The 23,773-nt window shown below is 41.3% G+C and overlaps 1 protein-coding gene across 1 annotated transcript; it reads right to left on the bottom strand.

Annotated features, from left to right (window-relative positions):
• Positions 1 to 1,006: 1,006 nt before the first annotated feature.
• On the bottom strand, positions 1,007 to 23,773 carry DDX21 (DExD-box helicase 21). The gene is made up of 15 exons (XM_014862793.3): positions 23,579 to 23,773; positions 21,150 to 21,599; positions 19,780 to 19,855; positions 18,883 to 19,061; positions 17,069 to 17,186; positions 15,656 to 15,841; positions 13,886 to 14,031; positions 13,030 to 13,179; positions 12,483 to 12,644; positions 11,141 to 11,260; positions 9,901 to 9,974; positions 7,720 to 7,879; positions 6,700 to 6,834; positions 4,383 to 4,427; positions 1,007 to 3,832 (listed from the first exon to the last, which is right to left on the bottom strand). The coding sequence occupies exons 1-15, from the start codon at positions 23,663 to 23,665 to the stop codon at positions 3,563 to 3,565; spliced, it is 2,358 nt and encodes a 785-aa protein (XP_014718279.1). The 5' UTR covers positions 23,666 to 23,773; the 3' UTR covers positions 1,007 to 3,562.

Genomic DNA, 23,773 nt, shown 5'->3' with positions numbered 1-23,773 from the left:
GTGTTTATGTGGACCCTGCAATTCTACCTTTAGAAAATTTATCCTAAAGTGACAATCAGACAAGCAAGCAAAAATTTATACAAGGACATTCATCTTAGGGTTGTTTATAATAGTGAAAAATCACAAATAACCAACACAGCCACGTGGAGTCCTGGTTAAATATATGGTGGCATATCCCTACTGAGATACCACAGTCATCAAAATGTTGTAGATTTGGGGCTGGCCCTGTGGCCGAGTGATTAAATTAGCACGCTCCACTTTGGCGGCCCAGGGTTTCGCTGGTTCGGATCCTGGGCGCGGACATGGCACTGCTCATCAGGCCACATTGACACAGCATCCCACATGCCACAACTAGAAGGACCCACAATTAAATAATATACAACTATGTAGTGGGAAGATTTGGGGAGAAAAAGCAGAAAAAAAAAAGATTGGCAATAGTTGGCTCAGGTGCTAATCTTTAAAAAAAAAGTTGTAGATTTGTATTTACAGAAAAGCATGCACAACATGTTGAGGGGGAAAAAGCAATACACAAAACTGAATCGGGGCTGGCCTGGTGGCACAGCGGTTAGGTTCCCATGTTCCGCTTCTCGGTGGCCTGGGGTTCGCTGGTTTGGATCCCGGGTGCAGACATGGCACCGCTTGGCAAGCCATGCTGTGGTAGGTGTCCCACATATAAAGTAGAGGAAGACGGGCATGGATGTTAGCTCAGGGCCGGGCTACCTCAGCAAAAAGAGGAGGATTGGCAGTGGATTGGCAGTAGTTAGCTCAGGGCTAATCTTCCTCAAACAAACAAACAAACAAAGAAAAAAACCTGAATGAATGATTCCAATTTTGTAAATGCATTCCTGGAAGAGATGCTCACAAAAATGATAGATATTGCGACATTATTACTTGCTTGTTTTTTCTCCTATGTTTGGATTTTTACAGCCATCATTTATTATTTTTTACAATAAAAATTTCAAGCTATTTTCAATATTAGGAAAAAAATAACAAAAATGTAAATAGGTAAGTACTAATATCTTTATTATGGTGCAAAGCAGTATTTTATACATGAACTCAATTTTACAGTAAAAACATTTTATGTACAACTGTAAAGAAACTGCTGTACAGATAGTTCCAACATAAAAATGGGTTCTATCTTAAAAGTTCATTGAGTTGTTTGACACAGAAAGTGGAAAGTATTTTCTCCATAGAAAATAGTAAAAATGATAACATTTCCAAGGCTAGCCCAACGAGCCTATTTAAACCAAACAGTAGCTGCATTATACATTTATAAATATGGTTTGAATTCCGGGATTTAGGAGAAATTTTAGCTTCACTTATTGAAACAGCCATGTTTTCCTTAAAATTAAGTTACATAAAGTGAAATTCCCATTAGTTTTCCCTTTTACTCATGCCTGATTATTTTTCTTTATGCTAATCCACATCAAGGTTTTAGCTGTTTCTTCCTAAAGGACAGGTACCATGTCCTTTTCATCTGCTTGATAAGGTACCCATTCCTATCCAAACTGTGAAATGTTTTGGTTATTAATAAACTGCTGCTCAGTATTTGAAAAAAACCCAGAATCTAGTAAACTGTAATCCACAGGACACGTGAGTTGTCTGTCATCAAATGCCTTCCCCTCAGTCCCTGCGGCTTGACAGGAAACCATGAGGAGGAGGAAAAGCGAGAAAATCAACAAGTGGATCAAGGAATAAAAGCCAAGAGAACTGCTGAGAACAGAGAGACATCCAGTTAGGATTCAAGGACAGACTGAAGTCCACACAGAAAAAAGATGTCGCTCAAGAATCAGAGTTTAGTTGACTCTCTGAGCCCCTCATTGCAAGGTGGCTGAGTAAGAGACAGATAAAGAGCAGATTAAGTGAGAGAAACCAGGGCCTAGAAAGGTTGCAGTTGTTTAAAATAATGAAAACAAGACCGGCCATGTATTTTAACTTCTCCCATCACAGTTTATTCCCTGGGATTCTCCGTACAGAATTTCTAGGAATTAAGGCGAAAGGACAACGCCGCACTTAAGCTCCTGCACCATGCAGAAAGTTTCCCAGAAGTAATATTCAAGAACTGACAGTTATCTGGCCAGGGGCTATACTAAGTTCTTCAGTTCCCTCGGAGCAACAATTTAAAATAGCCATATAGAGTTTGTCTTAAAAGGAAGTCTCAAGAAAGAAAAATCCTTTCAATGGAGTAGTAATCTAATAGAAAGAAACAGATCCCATACTGTGGCTATAGGAACTAGGCCTTTAAAAAACTAAATTAGATCATTCTACCTAAAAACCCCAGTTTGCCCATTAGCAGTTAACCTCTAGAAACATTAATGACCCATGAAGTTTTCACAATTTAAAAAAACGCTTTATTGGGGCCAGCGTGGTGGTGTAGTGGTTAAGTTTGCACACTCCCCTTCAGTGGCCTGCAGTTCGTGGGTTCAGATCTTAGGCATGGACTAACACCTACACACCACTCACCAAGCCATGCTGTGGCAGCATCCCACATATGAAAAAATAGAGGAAGACTGGCACAGAGGTTAGCTCAGGGCCAATCTTCCTCACCAAAAAAGAAAAAACATAAAAGCACTTTATCATGTATCTTCACTTGTTCTTCTCTTTGCTCTCAACAGCTATGTTTCCTTCTTGCATGTGAAAAAAATTTTCAATGGTTTTTTGACTCTTCAGCAATGCAAATCTGCCCCTACTCGTTTAATTCCTTCTTGGTAAATAATGTTAATCTTCCAATAGTAAGTGGAGTACATTATCATCAAGCACCATTTATCAGCCTCCTTACTTAGGAAGAAAGTTATGGGGCCATCTTCTACATTTGGAATTCTTTGAAGACACTTGATTTCTATTAAAATACTTCTTTACATATATATTGATAGATATATAAAATCTGTAAAGAATTCACTGAAGGATGAATCATCTTAATATTGAGAAGCTAAAAATGTATCAAAATGCACATAATGATTGCTAACCATTACAATGTCTCCTATCAAATGTATCACTATCCTCCAAACCTGCAGCATATGCTGGTATAAACTGTGTTACATCCCAGCTAAATCTGAAATCTTGCTTCAAAACTTGGTTCAGTATTAATTCTCAGAAGACATGCTATAGGACCACACGGGTAACTGCTAGGCAGGTGGCTGAGGAATGCCAAACACAGAAGAAAGCCTTGAGTGCTCAAAGTGCTCTCCAGACACTATGGCACTCCCCACAGGCATTTAGGGAAAGACACTATTAACAGACATTTACGTACACAGTCAGGTCAACTTGAAAAGTCTAGACAAACACACGCTTGACTTTATCTCGTAATGTACAGACAACACATTAGAATAAAAATGTAATGAATCCATACACCTTTTCAAAAGGAAAACCTGATACAGAAGTAGCAATAAGGTAACAAATGGTAATAATCAGATGAAATAATTTAGATGAAACTTGTCTCTCTGGAAGAGAAGGGGACTGGGCAAGTGGTCAGCAAGGAAACACAATGTGCTTTTCTCTTTGTATGAAAAATAACATTGCCAAACATAGTTCTGTTTTTGCCAGATAAGTTCTCTACTTCAAATTACTGACCAAATGCTTTACTGAAACTCCGCTTCTGGCCTTTGTTTTGGAATCTGTTACTTTTGTTGCCACCTCCTGATCGCTGTCCCCTGGAGCCTCTGTTGCCTTCCCGCTGTCCCCTGGAGCCTCTGTTGCCTTCCCGCCGTCCCCTGAAGCCTCGACTGCCGTCTCGCTGTCCCCTGAAGCCTCGACTGCCTTCCCGTGGTCCTTCCAGCTCTGGCTGCTCCGTGGCCACAGAGAGCTGCCAGCGCCGTGAATCATGCCATTTTTCCTGATGAGAGATGGTTTTGTTTTTATCTGCTTTGATTTCGACTGAATTTGGCTTAAAAAGGCATGAGACAAAAGCCAGATTGATAACCTAATCACCTAAAAGCTCACTTGTCAAAAATAATACTAACCTTCATGACCCAAAAGCCAGTCACTGAAGTGTGTGGAAATAAGTTTCGGTAGTACCCTCATCACTGCATCATTGATTCAATTCAATTACGGGGTATCCACAGCCGCCAGGTAGTAAACATAGAAATATAGCATGCCCAAACACACTTCTCACAGCAGTACTGAACAAAGATAGAGCAATGAAAAGTGTCTACGTAAACCCTGTGTAACATACTGGGGAAAAATGCTGGATATTGCTCACAACTGTAGAAAGGGAAAACAGGCAGGCTGAACAAGGAAAATATCAGAATAAAAAATACTAAAATTTAATTCTTGTCTTTTAGTAAAGGGACGGGAGCTGTTGTTTCCCTCTATATTCTGTATTTTCAATAATGAACATTTTACGATTTGGATATGTTAACTTCAAAACCCAAGAGAAAGAATACCTGCACGTCTGCTGCGGCCGCAGTAGGGACATCAAAGCAAACACCCTGGAAAGCAAAACAAACCCAAGTTAAACCCGCCTTGGACTAGAATTACAAAATGCACACTAAGAGATACTCCAAAAGACCAGGCACTATGAAAACAAAAACCCCAGAGGTATCAATTTTAGATGAACTTTAGGCCGAGGCCAACACATTATACCTCCCAAAAGTACAATACCAAAAAGCCAAGGATATTTTAAAAAAGGACTCAAAACGTCTTAGAACTGACTAGAGATCATTCTCGGCTACCACACTGTGCTAATCCTCAAGCAGGTATTAGCTACATCTCACAGCCGAGGAAACAGGGCCTTGGAGAGGCTGACTGACTTGTCGAAGGCCCCACAGCTGGGAAGTAGGGCAGGATGTAAAACTATCTGGTCTGCATGGCCCCAAAACCTATGGTCTAAAACCAGTAAAATACACTGCCTTCCGGGGCTGGCCCCGTGGCCGAGTGGTTAAGTTCGCGCGCTCCGCTGCAGGCGGCCCAGTGTTTCGTCGGTTCGAATCCTGGGCGCGGACATGGCACTGCTCGTCAGACCACGCTGAGGCAGCGTCCCACATGCCACAACTAGAGGAACCCACAACGAAGAATACACAACTATGTACCGGGGGGCTTTGGGGAGAAAAAGGAAAAAAAAAATCTTTAAAAAAAAAAATACACTGCCTTCCATCAAAGAGAATGTCAACTATTCAGGATGACCTAAGTAAAAGCAGAAAAATAAGTGATTTTCCATTGTTAATTTTCCAGTTTTTCTTAATTCAGCCTCCTATGAAAAGTTTTTTAAAAAATTAAATACTTTACTGGACACTATCTTTGAGGATAAGCAGTGCACCATCTCCAATTAAGGAAGTCCTCCTGCTTCTTGGCCTCCACAAACAAAGTCTAACCACCCCTGCAAGTGACAGAGGCACGCCTCTCCCCGGGCTGTCTTTAACTGCAACATTTTATGAGGAACACCCTTTCCACCCAATAAGTTACCCAATTATAACCACAGGCAGCATCAGATACTGATGGATTCTGCCATTTGTGGGAATCTTCATTCACATGTTTGCTAAGTACTCAAATCAGGCACTCATTGGGGTATAGAGATAACTAGAAAGCAGTTTTTGCCCTTGAGTAGGTTATAGTGTTCCTGAAGCTCTAAGCCATAAGCAAGCACAACAAGGTAAAATTTACCTGAATAAAGGTATGGCCTAAGAACTCTGATGTACAGATAAAGATGCCCCCAACTCTGCCATACGGCCAGGGAAAGCTCCACAGGGAGACTCAAGGCTAAGCCAAGTCATAATGGATACCGTAGAGGGAAGAAACACTATATAAACAGCGAGTTGAGTGTGCACTTGGGATAAGAAAGCAAGGGGTACTTGGCGTTGCTGGAGAGGAAGGTGTGGCAGTTAGGAGACAGAGATGAAGTTGGTAAGGGGGACAGGAGTCAGCTCATGAAGGATCTTATCCCCCATTGGAAAGACTTTATCCCATAGATTATGTGGAGTTGCTTAAGGAGGTAAACAACATGGTGGGCCACACAATGAGTTGAAGATAAACCTGATTTGGTCCTCTAGGCAGTGGTTCTCCAAGTATAGTCCATGCCTTTTAGGGGTTCCACAAAGTCAAAATGATTTTCATAATAATACTAAAATGTTATCTGTCCTTTCACTCTCATTCTCTCCTAAGGGTGCAGTGGAGTCTCACAGACACTGCATTACAGGGGATGATACCATTGCTCTGACAGCTAATGGAACATGACATTCTTATTTTCTGGCGCTCCTTTTAATTTCTAATACAGTAAACATTAATAGATATAAACCACATAAACAAAAGCTTTTTGCTGTCCTCAACATTTGCTACGAATGTAAAGGGGTCATGAGACCAAAAGGTTTGAGAACTGCTAGGCTAATCTATGCCATTAAATGAGAACAGAACTCAGAAGAAAGAACGCCAGGTTTGGAAGGCAAGACTTTAAATTTGAATTCAGTTTCGAGTAAGTTTGTTTTAAGTGGCTTAATAAACCCCATGTGAGTGGGGGTGTCAGCGAAGCAGCTGGGTGTTCCAGTCCAGTGCTGGGTGCAGATGCTTCAGGTTAGAGATTCAGGAGAGTGGTTGTCAGTGACTATGTGGCAACTGAGGGGCATGGATGACAATGTCCAGTGAAGACTATACAGTGCAAAGATGCAGCATCCCCACAGACCAGGGAGACGCCCCTGTGCAGTGTTTTGTTGCCCACATAAAGCTACTGAACCAATGCAAGCTCACAACAGAGGCCCCAGCCTTCCTTACCTGCTTCCCTTTGAGAAAGACCATTCCCTTCACTTTGGAATCAATATCCTCTCCCAGCTGCTCTTTAAGTTCCTTCCAAGCATAACTAATGTTATGCATTTCAATTGAGCACCGCAAGATCATGGTCACAAAGCCCTAGCGAAGAAAGGGGCACAAAATTAAAGTCTCAAAAACAAACCTAACTGATAAAAACCTGATGTCATGTTTCTAAAATATTTTGGGGAAAGCTCTTCCTAAAATCATACACCACTCCCAGCCCAACACACAAATTAGGACAAGTCAACTGGGGAACTCTGAGTAAGACTGGTGGATTGTACCAATGTCAATATCCTGGTTGTTGACAGTATAGTTTTGCAAAATGTTACCACTGGGGGAAACTGGTCAAAGTATATGAGGGATCTCTCTATAGTATCTCTTAGAACTACATGAGTACCTACAATTATATTAAATATTAAAAAAAAAAAAGAAAAGCATACACCTGCTCAAGTGTCTAGGTACGCTGGCTAAGTGTACTACACACATTTGTGTGTATATGCATATAAATAGTCATGCATCGCTTAACAACGGGGATATGTTTTAAGAAATGAATCATTAGGCAATTTCATCATTGTCTGAACATCATAGAGTATTATGTGGCACATGACTATATATATAGGACCCTAAAATATATATTTTAGGATTTTAAAATAATCAAGATATAATTCACATGCCACAAAATTCACCATTTTAAAGTGTACAATTCAGAGTTTTTAGTATATTCACAAAGTTCGCATCCATTACAACTATCTAAAATTCCAGAACATTTCATCACCCTAAAAAGAATCCCTGTGCCCATCAGCAGTCACTGCCATTCCCCGCCTCCACCAAGACAGTGGCAACCACTAATCTACTCTGTCTCTCTAGATTTGTTTATATATATCTACCTTCATGCAGTTAAAACAACTGGCAAGTTTAAACCGAACACTTTTGAATCCAGCTCAAACTGCAAATTAGTGTCCGAAATTCAACAGGGACCCTTACCGCATCCGAGTTGATCAAGGAGCGCTGGTCTACTGAGGTGGCACCAGAAATATGGGCCAGTGCTGCCGCCAGGGCTTCCACGGCTCCCTTCTCCTCTATCAGCTTCTCAGCCGACTGCTTGAAGTGACTAATAGCAGTGGGAGGCACAGAATCCAAAAGCCTACAGTTTGAGAGTATATTCGTTAGGAGAAAGGATAGTAGAAGTGGACAGATTTCATTTTCAAGACAACAGGTTCTCAAGATAAATAAATCACTTCCAAACCAAGTCTTCCATGTGTAAAAGATCATTTAGATGCAATGGACACAATCACATTTCTATAGTAATAAATCCATTCCTCTGAGTGTATCTAATCCTAACTTACCATCAAACCAAAAAAAATGTTTTATCCTAAGGAGATAATAAGACAAATATTAAGATGTTCACCACAGTGTTATAGAAAAAGTATAAACAATTTTTAAACGTGCCATCAATATGGACTGATTAAATAAACCACGAAACAGATAGAATGACACACCATACTGGCATTAAAAGTGATGTTAGGGGCCGGCCCCATGGCCGAGTGGTTAAGTTCACGCACTCTGCTTAGGCGGCCCAGGGTTTTGCCGGTTTGGATCCTGGGCGCGGACATGGCACTGCTTGTCAGGCCATGCTGAGGCGGCGTCCCACATGCCACAACTAGAAGGACCCATAACTAAAAATACACAACTATGTAGCGGGGGACTTTGGGAGAAAAAGGAAAAATAAAAAAAACTCTTAAAAAAAAAAAAGTGACGTTAATAAATGTTGAATATTTTTAATAATAAGTATGGGTATCAAATACTACTGCTATTTCCATTCTGAAATAAAAGAAAAACACCCCCAAATCAGGTTGAAAATGATAAAGACCTTTATGAGACTATACATTTGTTAGGGAGTCACTATTATCCTGGTGATAATAAATGTCACATCCCAAAGCTGAAAAGATCACCCAGGACAAAGATGAACAAGGCTATGTGAGGCAGCTTCTTTGGGCAAGGCTGCCCCCTCTAGAGGCCGTCTCTCATACACCACCAGCATCTGTCTTTTCTCCTTCCTGGCCACCTAACACCAAATTTCCTTAACTAGTGTCACAGGAAACCCTGCCTGCAGGACACTTAGATTATTTTCATTTGCAGAACTTTCCCAAGCTAATATTCAGCATCTTTTGATCATGAACCCCCACCCCCACCTGTTTTTTAAATAAGCACTTCACGTATTTACAATAGTCATTGTGGAAAGCACTTTAAAGATGATGCTCAGACTCAGGTTCTTAAGCAGGGGATGTAGCTCACCACTAGGAGACATGTGGAAAACAGCCAGGACCTTTCTGATTCTCATAATGCCAACCCCACACACCCCCAGGAATATACTGCACAGTCAGGGATGCTAAACAGCTAAATATCATTCAATTTGTAGGACAATCCCACACAATAAATAATTTTCTTGCCCCCAACACCAGTATGATCCTCACCATCTAGATATTTACTATAACTTCAAGAAATAATCAACTCTCATTCCTACCGGTTGGCAGACTGGATTAATGAAGATTTGGGATATCATCTGTGATCCCATCTACTCAATCTCCAGATGGGAAGCACCTACACCCTATCTAAGATACAGTTCCTTAAAATGCCCAAGACAAACCAACTAGTCACAGTGGTTTCCTCTGGTGAACAGGATTGACTGGGCAGGGATAAGTAAAAATGAGGCTTTGTTCTTGGTAAAATTTCACTTCAGTACAGTCTGAATGTTTTTATAACAAGCAGGTTATAAACTGTTAAAAATAATGAATAAAACAATTTTTTTTAAAGATTGGCACCTGAGCTAACAACTGTTGCCAATCTTTTTTTTCCCCTGCTTTTTTTTTCCTCCCCAAATCACCCTAGTACATAGTTGTATATTTTAGTTGTGGGTCCTTCTAGTTGTGGCATGTGGGATGCCACCTCAGTGTGGCCTGACGAGTGGTGCAATGTCCGCACCCAGGATCCGAACTGGTGAAACCCTGGGCCGCCGCAGCGAAGCGTGCGAACTGAACCACTCACTCGGCCACGGGGCTGGCCCCACAAAATAAATTTTAAAAGGCCGAATCTCATTCCTGCACAAAGGCATGCAGGAAACAGGACAAGCACTGAAGCAGCCCACAGCGAGGGTGGAGAGCATACCTGATGGCGTCTTTGCTGGAAGCTTTTATTATCTCGGTTGCAGAAGGAACACCTATTCGTTTAAATTTAATTCCCTACAAGAAAATGAACCATACTTTAATGTGCAATGTAGCCATCAACTGTTTCCATCAAGATTAGTAGTCCTCTGATTTTTTCATATTTACCAAATGTATTTTTTACATATTTAAAAGATAAACCTTTTATTTTGGAATGGCTTTAGATTACAGAAAAGTTGCAAAGACAGCACAGGGAGTTCCTGTATACCGTGCACCGAATTCCCTATTGTTATTACTATAGTGCACTTGTCACAACTGAGAAACCAACATTGCTTTATTACTATTAACTCCAGAGTTCATTCGAATTTCACAAGTTTTTGTACTAACATCCTTTTTTTGTTCCAGTATCAATCCAGCACACCACATTGCATTTAGTTACCACATCTTCTTAGTCTCTTCTGATCTGTGGCAGTTTGTCTTTCCTTCTTTTTCATGACCATGACAGTTTAAGGAGTGCCGGTCAGGTATTTTGTAGAATGTCCCTCAATTTGAGGCTGTCTGATGTTTTTCACATGCTTAGACTGGGCTTATGGGTTTTGGGGAAGAAGACCAGAAGGGAATGCCTGTCTCGTCACATTGTATCAGGAGCCGGTGCTCATGGCTGATGTTAACCATGATCACCTGGCTAGGTGGTGGTTGCCTACTTTCCGCACTGTGAAGTCCTCACCGCCCCCTACCCCGACCCTACTCTATTCTTTGCAAGCAAGTGACTAAGTGCGGTCCACTAAAGGGGAAGGGGGGAGGTTAAGCTCCACCTCCTGGAGGAGGAGAAGCACCTACATAAGAATCTCCTTACAGAGTTTTTCTGTAAGGAAAACTAGTCCCTTCTCTCCCATTTTTAAATTCATCCTTTTGACATATTCATGTCCTTTCAGTTTTTAGGCAAGTCCTGTAACTCCCTAATCTATGCTTAAATGTTTCTGGTGTGGTCATGTCATCATTGTCTGAAAACTGCCTTTCAAACGTAAGAATGCCCCATGCAATTATAAATATAAAAAAACCACTGCTTTTAAATGCAAAGTTATTTCAAAATGGGCCTTCTATCACAGGACAACATCTAAAACACGTGTCTAACAACAAGCTTTCAGTTAGGGCCACACGCTAGAAATAAATAATTTGAAGTTAATAAAAATTGAATAAAGAAACCAACACTGGCTGCATAAAGACTCAGGAAATTGTCTCACCGCTTTTTGCTCCACTTGTGCTAACTGATGCTCTTCTTTGTGCTGATAAAAGCAGATGCAAATTCCCGTCCTTCCGGCTCTACCTGTGCGCCCAGAACGATGAATGTAGGACTCCACATCCTATGGAAGTAAAACATGTGACACTTCACAGCAAAGGGAGAGAGACCTGGGCAGTCTACGCAGACGCAAGGGTGATGGTGATATACCCAGGGCGTATGAGGGAGGAGGTTCCCTAGCCGTTCAATTTAAAGAACTACTAAAATTAAAGAATTTAAAAACCTCTAGAACAGTGGTCCCTATTCTGCAGGCAAATCTCCAAAAAGCATCATCTAAATAGTGCTGTCAATAGATCCATATACGTAATTTCAATCTTCAATTTTCTAGTAACCACACAAGAAGGTTTAAAAAGAAAAAGTTACATTAGCTTTAATTAACTCAATATATCCAAAAATTTTACCATTTCAATATGCTATCCATACAAAACAAGTTATCAATGAGATATTTTACATTCTTTTATCATAAGTCTACAAAATCCAGTGTGCATAATAAAAAGTTCAAAACCAAAACAATTCCAATGTGTGTTTTATAGTTAGAGTACACAGGCCAACCCCGACTAGCTGCCTTTCAAGTGTTCTACAGCTCCACGGGGCTGTGGCTATCAGACTGGAGAGCACAGGCCTACCGGGTCATTTACACCGCATCTATGCCACACACTATGGGATTTCCTTTATAGGAATTGGTGGCTTCATACTAATTAGGTATTTTTCTCCATCATTGTAAACAACCTTTAATCCTGAGGGATTTGCCAGTTTGGGGGGAGGTTGTAGGATCTTCACCCTTGAAGTGATGGGAATAGGCTCCTTCAAACCAACTTTTGTTTACATGAAGCACTATCCACACCCCATAAACTGTGCTCCAGGACCCTCCCTGAGAGGTTCCCACCCCCCACAAACCCAAGGAGTTTTAACCACGGAGGCTGTTAACCTCAGGCCTTTTCTCCGTTCTCTGTCCTCGAGCTCATGAGTTTATCTATCCCATCTCACCCCATCTAAGTCCTACCCATCTTCAAAGTACAGTTCAAAATTGCACTTCCTCCAAGAAGGCTTCCAGGACTCCTCTCTCACCAGAAAATATCTTCCCAACCTCCGGCCACTGACTGCATTTCTACTCGACCGTCAGGTCTGAGGAGGGCCTCACAACAGGTTCATTTTAAAATCACCCTTAGCATCCTAGCACTCCAGACAGAGCTCTCACTCATCACATGAAGGTAAATGACACAACTTCCAATTTGTTTCAGTACCCAAAAGAAACAACAAAATAAAATTTAAGTAAAAAGACTTACCTTTGGTGGAGAACTTTGTACAACCAGATCAACCTCAGGGATGTCTAACCCACGTGCAGCAACATTGGTTGCAACCAAAACTCCAAAATCACCATTTCTAAAACCTTTCAAGGTGATTTCTCTTTGCTTCTGTGGAATGTCTCCGTGCAGTGACTGGGCATCCTGTCAAAGAAATAAACTGGCCTAAGAAAACCAGACCCAAGAAGACAGGTACTTTTGGGAGCACCAGTTAGGCCTGTCAAAGGCATTCATATTGTGGTGAGGCTTCTGCTGAAAATAACGCAAAGGGGAGAAAACACGTGCCTTACATGGACAAGCCTCCAAATTATTTCCAATCCTGTTCATGACATCAACTGCACCCACTATACTGAGAAGGTAAAGAACAGCGGATGAGACCAATCAAACCTACTTTGTTGGTGTAACCTTGGGTTTGAGCCACCCTTTGTTCATCTGTGAGACTGACAGATTAGGTGAGCCTAACACGTACACTCTGACTATTAACTGAAAGATGCTTTCTCCCTAAAAGAAAGGGAGGGGAAGGACCAACCAGCTTTATGGACACACTCTGTGACAACTCCTGGGCTTCTTTCTTGGTTTCACAGAAGATGATAGTGCGTCTTTGATAACCACTGTACACTCGGATCACGTCCCCAATAACTGCTGCCCTTTGAGTCCAGTGGCACTTGATAGCCAGATGCTTGAAAGAGAGAGAGGAAAAAAAAGATCTATTTAGTGAAGCCCAGCTGGAAATCGAAATCCCCTGCTCAGCACTAAGGGTACCAGAAGCATTGTCTGAGCCTGACTGGAGCAGACTGTTGCCACCACCGCCAGAGGAAGAAGTAAACCATCAAAGCAGAGAGCCTTTCCCCTTCCTCCAGGGAGCATCTGCCTTCTTTAGTTTCTGATTTCACCAGGTAAATATAGAAAGAAATGCCATTCCTCAGATTCCTACAGGAAACCAAGTAACCTGACAAGAGGAGTCTCTGGATGTTTTGTCCTTTCCACTTAAAAATGCAATCAGCAGTCAGTTACTGTACAGACCTATTCCTTGGGTGAAATGAGTTCATCTAGGTAAACAACCTAAGATAAAAATGGCTTCAACACAAACACTAGATTTCTCTGCTGCCCTCTGATGTTTAAATTCTAGGTGTAATTTCTTTCAGTTTACATAATTCACAGTTAGTTAGGTTCCAAAAGATTCTGAAATCAGCCTACCAGATGATGAAATTTAGAAAACACAAATACCATATACAACTCAATAGAAATATATCTTTACTTAGCTTTACACATAAACTTAGTATTTATTTGGAAAAAGTTTGTATTTGCCAGCCTTAATACCATCAGACAGGAAAAAAATGATACACAATTTATTACTAATTCCAGCAACCGAATGAATCATTTACCTCCACAGTCATTGCCGTTTTCTGAGTCTTTTTACCAATCAGGTCCACCTGTTCATATGTAGATTTCATGTATTTCTTAGCAACATTATATACCCAATGAGGGCAAGTTGCAGAAAAAAGCAATGTTTGGGGATTGTCTTCTGAATCTTTGGGGGAAAGAAAGTCAGTATGAATAACCCAAACAAGCCTACATAGTATCCACACCTCACCCATTTGTTCCAGGGTCCATAACATTCTACCGCAACCAAGTGAGGCGAAGCCAAACATTGAGGACACAAAAACGAAAGACACAAAGGTTCCCAATGGACAAAGAAATATTGCCTAAATAATTTATGTAAAGGATCCTTGAAATGTCCAAAGTACTTTAAACTTATGTTGCTTTCTGACCACTGGCCTTTATGAAGGGCAATCTGTCCATTATAATGAGACCTATCAACTGGAAAACACCAATTCGTCAAGCCCAGTAACCAACCAGTTTATAGCACTTAAGCAAATAACCTATAATAAACACCAGAACAGATTCTGTACTCATCTATACTCCCTCTAGCATTTCTTCAATATTTTGAGTTGAGAAGTTCAGTCTACTCATTCTTGAAGTCAGGTATCAAAAAGCTCCTCAATCTCAATTTTTTTTTCAGTTGCTCTTAGAATACCATTTCATTTTCATATATTTCAAATGGCAGTGTTAACTGACAGAACCCTTTTGGAGAGCAATCTGACAAAGTATTTTGAGGAGTATAAACTATTTATACCTCTCATCTCAGGACAGGAGTTCCCCCTTTATCTGGGGGGTACGTTCTGGGAACCCCAGTGGGTGCCTGACACCACGGGCAGTACTGAACCCTCTATATACTATGTTTTCCCCTATGCATTCCTATGATAAAGTTGAACTTATAAATTAGGCACAGTAAGAGAATAACAATAATTAATAATAAAATAGAACAATTATAACAGTATACTGTAATAAACTGCCAGCATCACTACTCTGGCGCTTTAGGGCCATTATTAAGTAAAGTAAGGGTTACTTGAACACAAGCTCTGCGATACCATGACAGTCAATCTGATAACTGAGGCTGCCACTAAGTAACAGGAGGGCTGCATATACAGCATGAATACGCTGGACAAAGGGACGATTCACTTTCCAGGCGGGACGCAGTGGGACAGCACAAGATTCCATCATGCTCCTCAGAACATCGCATTTAAAACATTGCATTCATAAGATTTAAAACTTATGAATTGGTTATTTCTGGAATTTTCTATTTCATATTTTCAGACCTCGGTTGACCGCAGGTAACTGAAATCGTGGAAAGCAAAGCCATGGATAAGGGGGGTACTACTGTCATTTCACCTCTTCAGAACAGAACTAATTCCAAATACTGAGGTGTGAAGGAAGCTGCCTGCATAAAAATATGTGAGCAGAATTATTTATATTACCTAAAAATTAAAATCTGTAGATGGAATTAAATCATGGCAGAACCACTTCATGGAGTATTATGCCAAACTGTTATAGGTACAGTAGATTAAAATTAACATACACACATACACACAACAGCACAAAGCCAGGAAGAAATACACCAAAGCAAAGTATACCAAGCTGGTAGAATATGGAATTTTTGTTCTTTTACTTTCCCCAATCTTCTCCATTGTAGTTTATGTGTAAATCATGAATTTTTTTTAATTTAAGTTTTCCTGAATAAAGTAAGTCACCCCCCAAATTCCTTAGGCTTCATTTAACTCTTCGATGACAAGTTCCTTGAATTTGGAGTTTACCTTTCTTGTATGCCACACTTAAAATCTCTTCCACTTGATCAGCAAACCCCATGTCCAACATCTGGTCAACTTCATCCAGGACAACATGCTTAAGTTTGGTGAGATCTAGCTTGCCATTCTGCAGGTGGTCTTTGATACGACCTGGCGTCCCCACCAGGATATCAATCCCATTCCGCATGCGTTCAACTGTAAAGAGCACCAAGGAAAGACATGCTGGGTTTTTAAGTCCTTTTATTAGTTTTGGGTACCACTTAAAGATATTTTTATTCTAAGATATTTATTAACTACAAGTACAAGGTAATATGCTAAGTATTGAAGATAAAAACACTCAAAGAACTCTTTAATCCAGTGTGGGAAACTCGGAAGAAAGGACAGTCCAGTGTATCACGTGACATAACAGAAAAATACACCAGTGGGGGATGGTAGCACCAGGAAAGAAATGACTCCCCTGGCTGGTGGAAAGTGTCAAGGTTTCATAGACAAAGTAAAAATAAGAATCTTACAGAAACAGGAACTTTCTATGAGGTAAGCAGATAGAGACAGAATGACAGGAGCGAAAGGTAAGTATTCCACAAAGGTGTAGACACATTCAGGAAGATGGAGTTCAATATAGCCGAGACGAGACGGTAATGACGCAGCTTTTCACTGCGGGGCTACTGCAGCCTAGGGATCACACGAGGCCATTTACATACACTATCCAATTCAACCCAATGACAACACCTTTGCAGGGTGAGTCTTCTCCTCATGTTATTTTATACACGAGCAGAAAAATCAAGCAACTTGAATTGAAAATCACACACCTATTCTATGAGCAGAGTCTAGATTCAAACCCAGGCCTTTCTGATGCCAAAGCCTACCTTCGTTTCAGCAAAGCTGGAAAGAAATAATTACAAGCCTTGTGTGCCAATGCTAAGACTTTTTTAATGCCTTAAGTCCCTTCCTGAATTACATATCTGCTGTATATAATAAAGCTTCAAGGTCTGAACTGGGAAGAAATGGAATACTACAGTAGGGGCTGCAAAACTTGGCCTTGGGCCCAGAGAAAAGAAAGCCTGCCTAACGCAAAAAGAGGCAGAGACCCAAGGCCCTTGACATAAAAAGAGTAACCCTGAATTCTGACTTTTAGTTCCAAGGGCCCAACTGGACTGTCTTCCTGGGTTCAGTAAGATACTTCTGAAGCCTTTAGACAAACATAGATAATACACAAATCCTAAGAACTGTATACAGGATTTGACACACCATCATGCAGGACCATGTTCTTGACCATCTTTAACAGTAATGACAGGAGAAAATGACCGTAAATGACTAGACTGTAGTCCAGCTGGTAAAGCCAGATGTCAAGGTCAGAAGAAAGCCACTCAGAGCATCCAACAATGGGTGGCATTTCCTTCCCTAACTTTGGGACTTACTTACTTTGACCTCCATAGGGAGTTCCACCATAAAAACAAGCCACTGCCAGCTTCTTTGTGATGTCACTGAAGTCTCTGCTTACTTGATTTGCTAACTCCCTTGTGGGTGCGAGAACCAGTACCTGAAAAGGAAAAACTAACAATTAAATTCAAAGTTATGTGCAGTATTTGTTTCTTAACAAATTTGGAACTTACCAAAGGTTCAACTCATCCTAACAATTATTTTCAGAACATCTATTACATGCTTTGCAATGTACTGTGGTGTGGAAGGATCATAAATATAATATGGTTCCTATCTACTCAGAAGAAAAGCTTGTGATCTTACCTATCAGAGGAGACGTAGATGCCCAAATGTATGGTGTTTCAGGAGGGTTGCATGGAACAGGCTGGAGGACTTGGGGAAGGTTGCATGGAGCTGCTAGTACTTAAAGAACAGCATTCCAGGAAAGGAACACCTTGTGCAAGGAGTCTACTGTGATGATAACAGCAGCTAACATTTGAGCTTTTACAATGTCTCAGGCTCTACTAAAATGCTTAACATGCACTATTCTCACTTAATTCTCACAGGTTATTCACCTGCAATACCTACAATTGTATTGTAATGCCTACAATAATACACAACAGATTTCTAAAACCAAAAGGCTAAGAGGCAGAGCCTGGATTTAAATTCAGGCAGTCAGGCTCCAAAAGCTGTAGTCTGAACCCCTACGCTACAGAGAAGTTGAAGTCGAATGGCAGTCAGACAAGTAAGGCAGGACCAACATAGGGAGGGGCTTTGAACTCTTGAGTAGTCTGAGTTTGATCCAACAGGACATACAGCACGAAACCACTACAGATCCTCAAGTAAAGTAACAGCATGAAACAAACATGATTTAAGAACCACCTAATACATTCATCCAACAGATATTTACTGAACATCCACTATGTGCCAGGCACTAGTCTAGGTGCTACAATAATTCATTTGTTTACTGCTCTATTTGTTTACATGATTTAAATGTTAAATGAGGGGCCGGCCCAGTGACACAGCAGTTAAATTCACGTGTTCTGCTTCTTGGGAGCCCGGGGTTCACCGGTTCGGATCCTGGGTGCGGACATGACACCGCTTGGCAAGCCATGCTGTGGTAGGCGTCCCACATATAAAGTAGAGGAAGATGGGCACGGATGTTAGCTCAGGGCCCGTCTTCCTCAGCAAAAAGAGGATTGACAGCAGTTAGCTCAGGGCTAATCTTCCTCAAAAAAAAAAAAAAAAAAAAAGACTTAAATTAATGAGGAGGGAGCACGGACACAGGAAGGCCAGTAAACTAGTGAGGTGGGGCCAAAAATTAAGGGGCAAGCACCCACAGCCAAGGTGACAACATAGGCATTTCAGTGGGGTTAAGGTTCGTCAAATGCCAGGTTCTCCAGAAATGAGCTCAACGAGCACCATCGTGTAAGGGGGCTTGGCCTCTGCACCTCTCTGAGGGCCCCTCCTTCTATTCATGCATCTCTACTAAAAGTGCTTTCTCCATTTTAGGCAAAAATGGTTAGACACTTATCAAACCTGTGAGCCCCAGGGACATCTAACAGTTTGAAAGGAAGATGATGAACATTAATAATATAGGTGATCACAACCATGGGCCAGATTACAATATTTAAATATACAGGGTTTGTGGCCAACAGTCTTAAAGGAATTATTCTGGTTTACCTTCAAATCTACAGCAAATACCAAAAAAAGGCTTTAAGGAGAACTCAATAAAAAACAAGAGAGCATGTCATCATTGCCTAAGAAATGTTCTTTCCTGGGCGGATTTGGAGCCCTGGGGTCTCTGTTACAGTTACCTGAGGGGCACGGCCTCTCTTCCGGTCCTGTAGTTCTCTCTGAAGTTTCTCAATCAAAGGGATGGCAAAGGAGAATGTCTTCCCAGTTCCTGTCCGTGCCTGTGCAATTAAGTCCTTCCCACTATAGACATGGTGAAATGTCTTCGCTTGTATAGGAAACAGGAAAGTCACCCCACGGGCTGTGAACAAATTAACCGTGTTATCTGACACTGCAGTTCTCAAAATCCCAGCCCTCCTGGAGGACTGCAGCATATCCATGTTCCTGGTCCTACAGAATTAAGGAATTCTACCCTCTTGTCAACATCTACAAAGTCAGGTTCAAATATATTCTGGTAATGAAGAATCTGCTGGATTAAAAAATATCAACAAACTTTAAAGCACTGAATTATAGTAAATATTTATTATTTTAAGAGATTAGGTTACTTGTCATGAAACCCCGCCCCCAGGTCAGTATAAGCCTGAAAATCAGGTGCTTTGCAGTCCAGATTGTGCTGCACCTGATTCAGAAAACACTTAGTTCAGCATCTGTGACTACCTAGCTCATTCACAGGAACACTGCTCAGACGAGTTCTGAGTCAAGGCGGTATCATTAACCTAGAGATGCCTCAAGAAGTAGAAGATAAAAAAGAAAATACAAACAAGGCATCCGCTGTTTAATTGCACCAGCACTATCAGTTGTTACTTCTGAATGTATATAGTATTGAATAAATTTTAACCACCCGCTTAAGAAGCAGCAAAGGCCATCAGTGGGATAGTTCTATACCGAATATACAGACACACTTCAGTGTAAGGTCGCATATATTGGCCTCCAATAAGAATATGTCCTAGTTCCTCTCAAAGAGTGCAGCACTTCCAATAGTATGTTCTAACATTATACAATATTTCCAAGAATATTACCTTTGAGAAGTTTAATAGTCTCTTCAGATATGGGAAAATTAGAGAAAGCTCCTTCTTTCTGTTCCACAGGTATTTCCTATCAAGTAAAGGGCCACAGAGAGAAATTAATAACTTTATCCCTAGTGGTTAATACAGAGAAGCCTTCTGAGAAAGAAACAAAAGAACCTATTATATCTCTTCTAAATCAACCAAAAAGACACAAAAACTTTGGTAGGTAAATTGAGATCTGAAAAGGAAATATATCATTAATAATCTATAAAACTCTAACAAAAGAAAAATCTGTAGCAAATATATACTGCACATATACTATGTGTGGCTAGTGAAGGCAGATTCAGTCTCAACTAAGAACTATTCCACAGCCATTCCAAACCAGCAAGATACTGTTTAATGGGTCATTAGCCTTTCCACAGCAACATCTCTCATAATTCCACAGAAAATAAAGAACAAACATTTACGACAAACTGGTCACCATGGCATTATTTGATAGAAGGATAATTAATTGAATTTCTTGACATTTATATAATGGATTATGTAACCGTTAAAAGTATTTAATATTTAAAAGTGGGGAAAATGTTTATATAAAAATAGAAAAGGTTAGATACAAGATTGCATATAGTAGAACCCAAATCTGACAAAAAATAATAGTTGTAGACATGTATACATTAAAAGTACTGTAAGGAAATATCAAATTCAGCAACAGGTTACCTCTGTACCTGAAAAATGTTTAGTATTTACTGAATTAAGGAATGCTGAAATTCTAGGGAGCTTTTCTCTTTTTGGTAAATTCCTATATTTTCTAAATTCTCTAGATCACGTATTTTTTATAATCAGTAAAAATTTTTTAAATGTTGATCATGGCCTATGGCAAACAGAAAATTATTTTTATTAGAATCAGGATTTTTCTTTGATGACTGATTTTCTGAAAGGTAAGAGAATTAGTTTCCAAGTGGACATTTACTCATCCAGTTCAACTCAAGTTAGTTAAGGGGCTTGAAGAAGAAGACTCACGCAATCAAGCCAACACCTTTTCACCGATGCCACTTAACAATGCGCCTTGGTGAAACCCCCTCCAGGGGAGGGGGGCTATTTGCATTACTATATCCCTCCTGTTGATTTCTGACTTGCAAATAAGCAGACCAAGTGTGGGGAGGAGTTTCCCTAAACTTGGAAAGATCTGCTTATTTGCAAAGGAGGCATTCTGACACTATGCAATTTTTAAGATGAAGTTTCACCTTGCAGCTCAAGGGACCCCCGTGAAATGTGGACATCCAATTGCCTCCCATTACCAAATGATATGTGCAGCGATTAGCCATTCATTTTTCTCAAACAACAATGAAAGATACACTCCACATATAAAAATGCAACTTCACCTGCTCTAACTCACTGTTACTTTCTTCACTGGCAGCTTCACTGGAGTCAGAGTCAGGTCCGGAATGAGGGAGTCCATTCTTCAGTTTGGGGCTTTTCTCTCCAATTTCTCCATTCATTTCCTTTTCTTTCTTCATTTTCTTGGGCTTAGGAGCACCTGTTTCTTCTTGAGAAGGATCCTTATCTTTTATTACTTTTTTGGTTTTAGGAGAAACAACTTGCTTTTCAAAGGGCTCCTTTGTTTTTTTCACACTTTTGGTTTTAGGAGAGAGAATGTCGTCCTCAGATGGCTCGTCTTTCTTTTTTGCCTTTTTGGATTTAGGAGAATTCATGTCAACCTCAGAAGGCCCTGCTTTCTTTTTAACTTTTTTAGCTTTGGGGGAAATAGTTTCTTCCTTTTCTTCTGCTGCCTCTTGAGTCTTAGTAGATTTTGGCTTCTCTTTTCTACCTTTCTAAAAAGTTAATCAAGAAAATACAAACAGTGAACAAAGGCATCTATACATTTGTATGGCACATCAATTCTGGATTATTTCAAGATCACAGTTATATGTAGAACACAATTTGGGGCCATTTTTCAACATTCGTACTTTCACCCTGCAATAAGGCAAAAATGAAACGGTATGTTTCTTAATACCATTTTTTGGCTATATGGAGATAAGTGTATATCAATAATTTCATTAGCTTGGAAGAGAATACCTCTTGGTAACTATTCATGTTGGTTGAACAAGTGGTGAAATCAAATTTTCATAATGGATTTGGGGTTGCTGGTGGGATGCTCCGACAGGCTCTAAAGTAAGTACTCCTATAAAGTGAGCAAGTACAGTTTAATGTAATTCTGATAGAGTGACATGCCATATGTGTCACAGATGGAGGATGTTCAGCAGATTTCTTTTTTCTGCGGAATTCCTGAACAAGTAAAACAAGGATTCATAATATCTGTCTCGCCTATCTCACAAGTGCAAATGGATTTAGAGACATCTTACGAACCAAAAAGCTATAAAAACCCACAATCTATCAACCCCCGTGTAAAAAAGATGTACCTAATTTAAAGAAGGGGGGGAAAAGCACAAGTTACAAGGAAATGGAATGGGTAAAACCTCAAAACCAAACCAGACTACCCAAAATGTCTGACCTTCCCCAACTTTTCATATTACTGAAAACTTAAGTACTTAATATTACTGAAAACAATTAGACAAGTGTTACAGTCTCTGTTCAAAGCTCTGGCGGAGCCCCAAGCCAATCCCAGAAGTATGGAGACTACTACTACTACTACATTAGCTGAACTCCACCTCCCTGAAACTTCAGGCCTGCTCTCTGCTCTCAAATCATGTATGAAAGGTAATCTCTCCCACATGATGGTCCTCCAGGCATCTGAAAAAAATCTGGTCTCCCCTGCAAGACTTCGGTTCTTTCATCCCGTGGTTCCATCAAACAAGAGTGGATTTCCCATTCTGGTGGACTCTTTGGAATGTGATGGAGTTTGGTCATGTCTCTCCTAATTGGAGCATCGCACAAGTGAACAGGCTCACTGATGCGGTGCAGGTAAACCAGGACCAATTCCTCCCCAACTGAGGGGACAAATCTGCGATCTCTTTGGTGTTCCCACAACACCAAAATGTTGTTGTAAAAGCTCCCCATCAAAAAGACCCAGAAACAGCAAGGGAAAAAAATTCTAATTCATGTACAACATAAGTTCAGGGACAATCTTTGTTTCCACGGACCTTATCTCACTCAGAACAGAGACTCAGTCACAAGTTAAATCACTGTCTAAGGAAGCGGCAGGAAGGAGGTAGTCAGGTAGCAAGGACACTTAAGACTACGCACACTATTGGCCTCTATCAAAAATGTGGCGTACGGTTAGCACCACAACACGTCTTCATATTTCCAGGGGAAATCTGGTAAATAAACTTTAAGGGGAACTGAATTATTTCCTCTTCTAAGGGCTGCTTACCGGAAAACAAACTCTACTTCCTTACTAGGGTAAAAGCATGTCACCGCAGACGCCGCCCACGTGTGCAGATGGGTTTAAGGTCTTGCCAGTCTCGTCTAAAGCATCTTGACTGGACTTACAATCCCCTCCGCGCACGCTCACGCCCAGAGTTAGGTCTGAGCCTGAGCCAACAACGTAGGGCCTATCCGTGAACGTCCAACACTGCGTCCCGGGTACCCGGCGCCCCGACTCCGGGACCACGTGGGACACCCGGCCTCTGCCCAGTTCCGATCCGCCCCGGCGTGTCCGCCAGAGATGCCGGGGCGCGGCGGCGCGGGCTCCGTGGGGCGGGCAGCGCGCCCACCGCGCCCGGAGAGACCACTCCGGGCGACCCTGGCCGAGACCTACGCGGGTCTCCGGACGAGCCGGGTCCGCGCCGCGCGCTCCAGCGCCGGCACCCCTCCTCTCCCGTGCCCCGCGGCCCCGCTCCTCTCAGCGCACCTTCTCACTTTGCTTTCGCGGTATCTCCACTTGCTCCATGGCTGCGTCTGACTCCAAATCCGCGTCACTAAGGAGTTTCCCCGGCATCACTCAGCACAAGGTGTGTCGGCCGACTGTCTCGTCCACCGCGTGGAGAGGAAGAGACAGTCCTACCCCTTCAGCCCACCCAGCTTTCGTCACTTCCTGTCGCAAAGC

This window comes from Equus asinus, chromosome 2 (assembly GCF_041296235.1).
Source record: "Equus asinus isolate D_3611 breed Donkey chromosome 2, EquAss-T2T_v2, whole genome shotgun sequence".
Taxonomy (NCBI): domain Eukaryota; kingdom Metazoa; phylum Chordata; class Mammalia; order Perissodactyla; family Equidae; genus Equus; species Equus asinus.
This window is presented reverse-complemented; position numbering and strand designations above follow the sequence as displayed.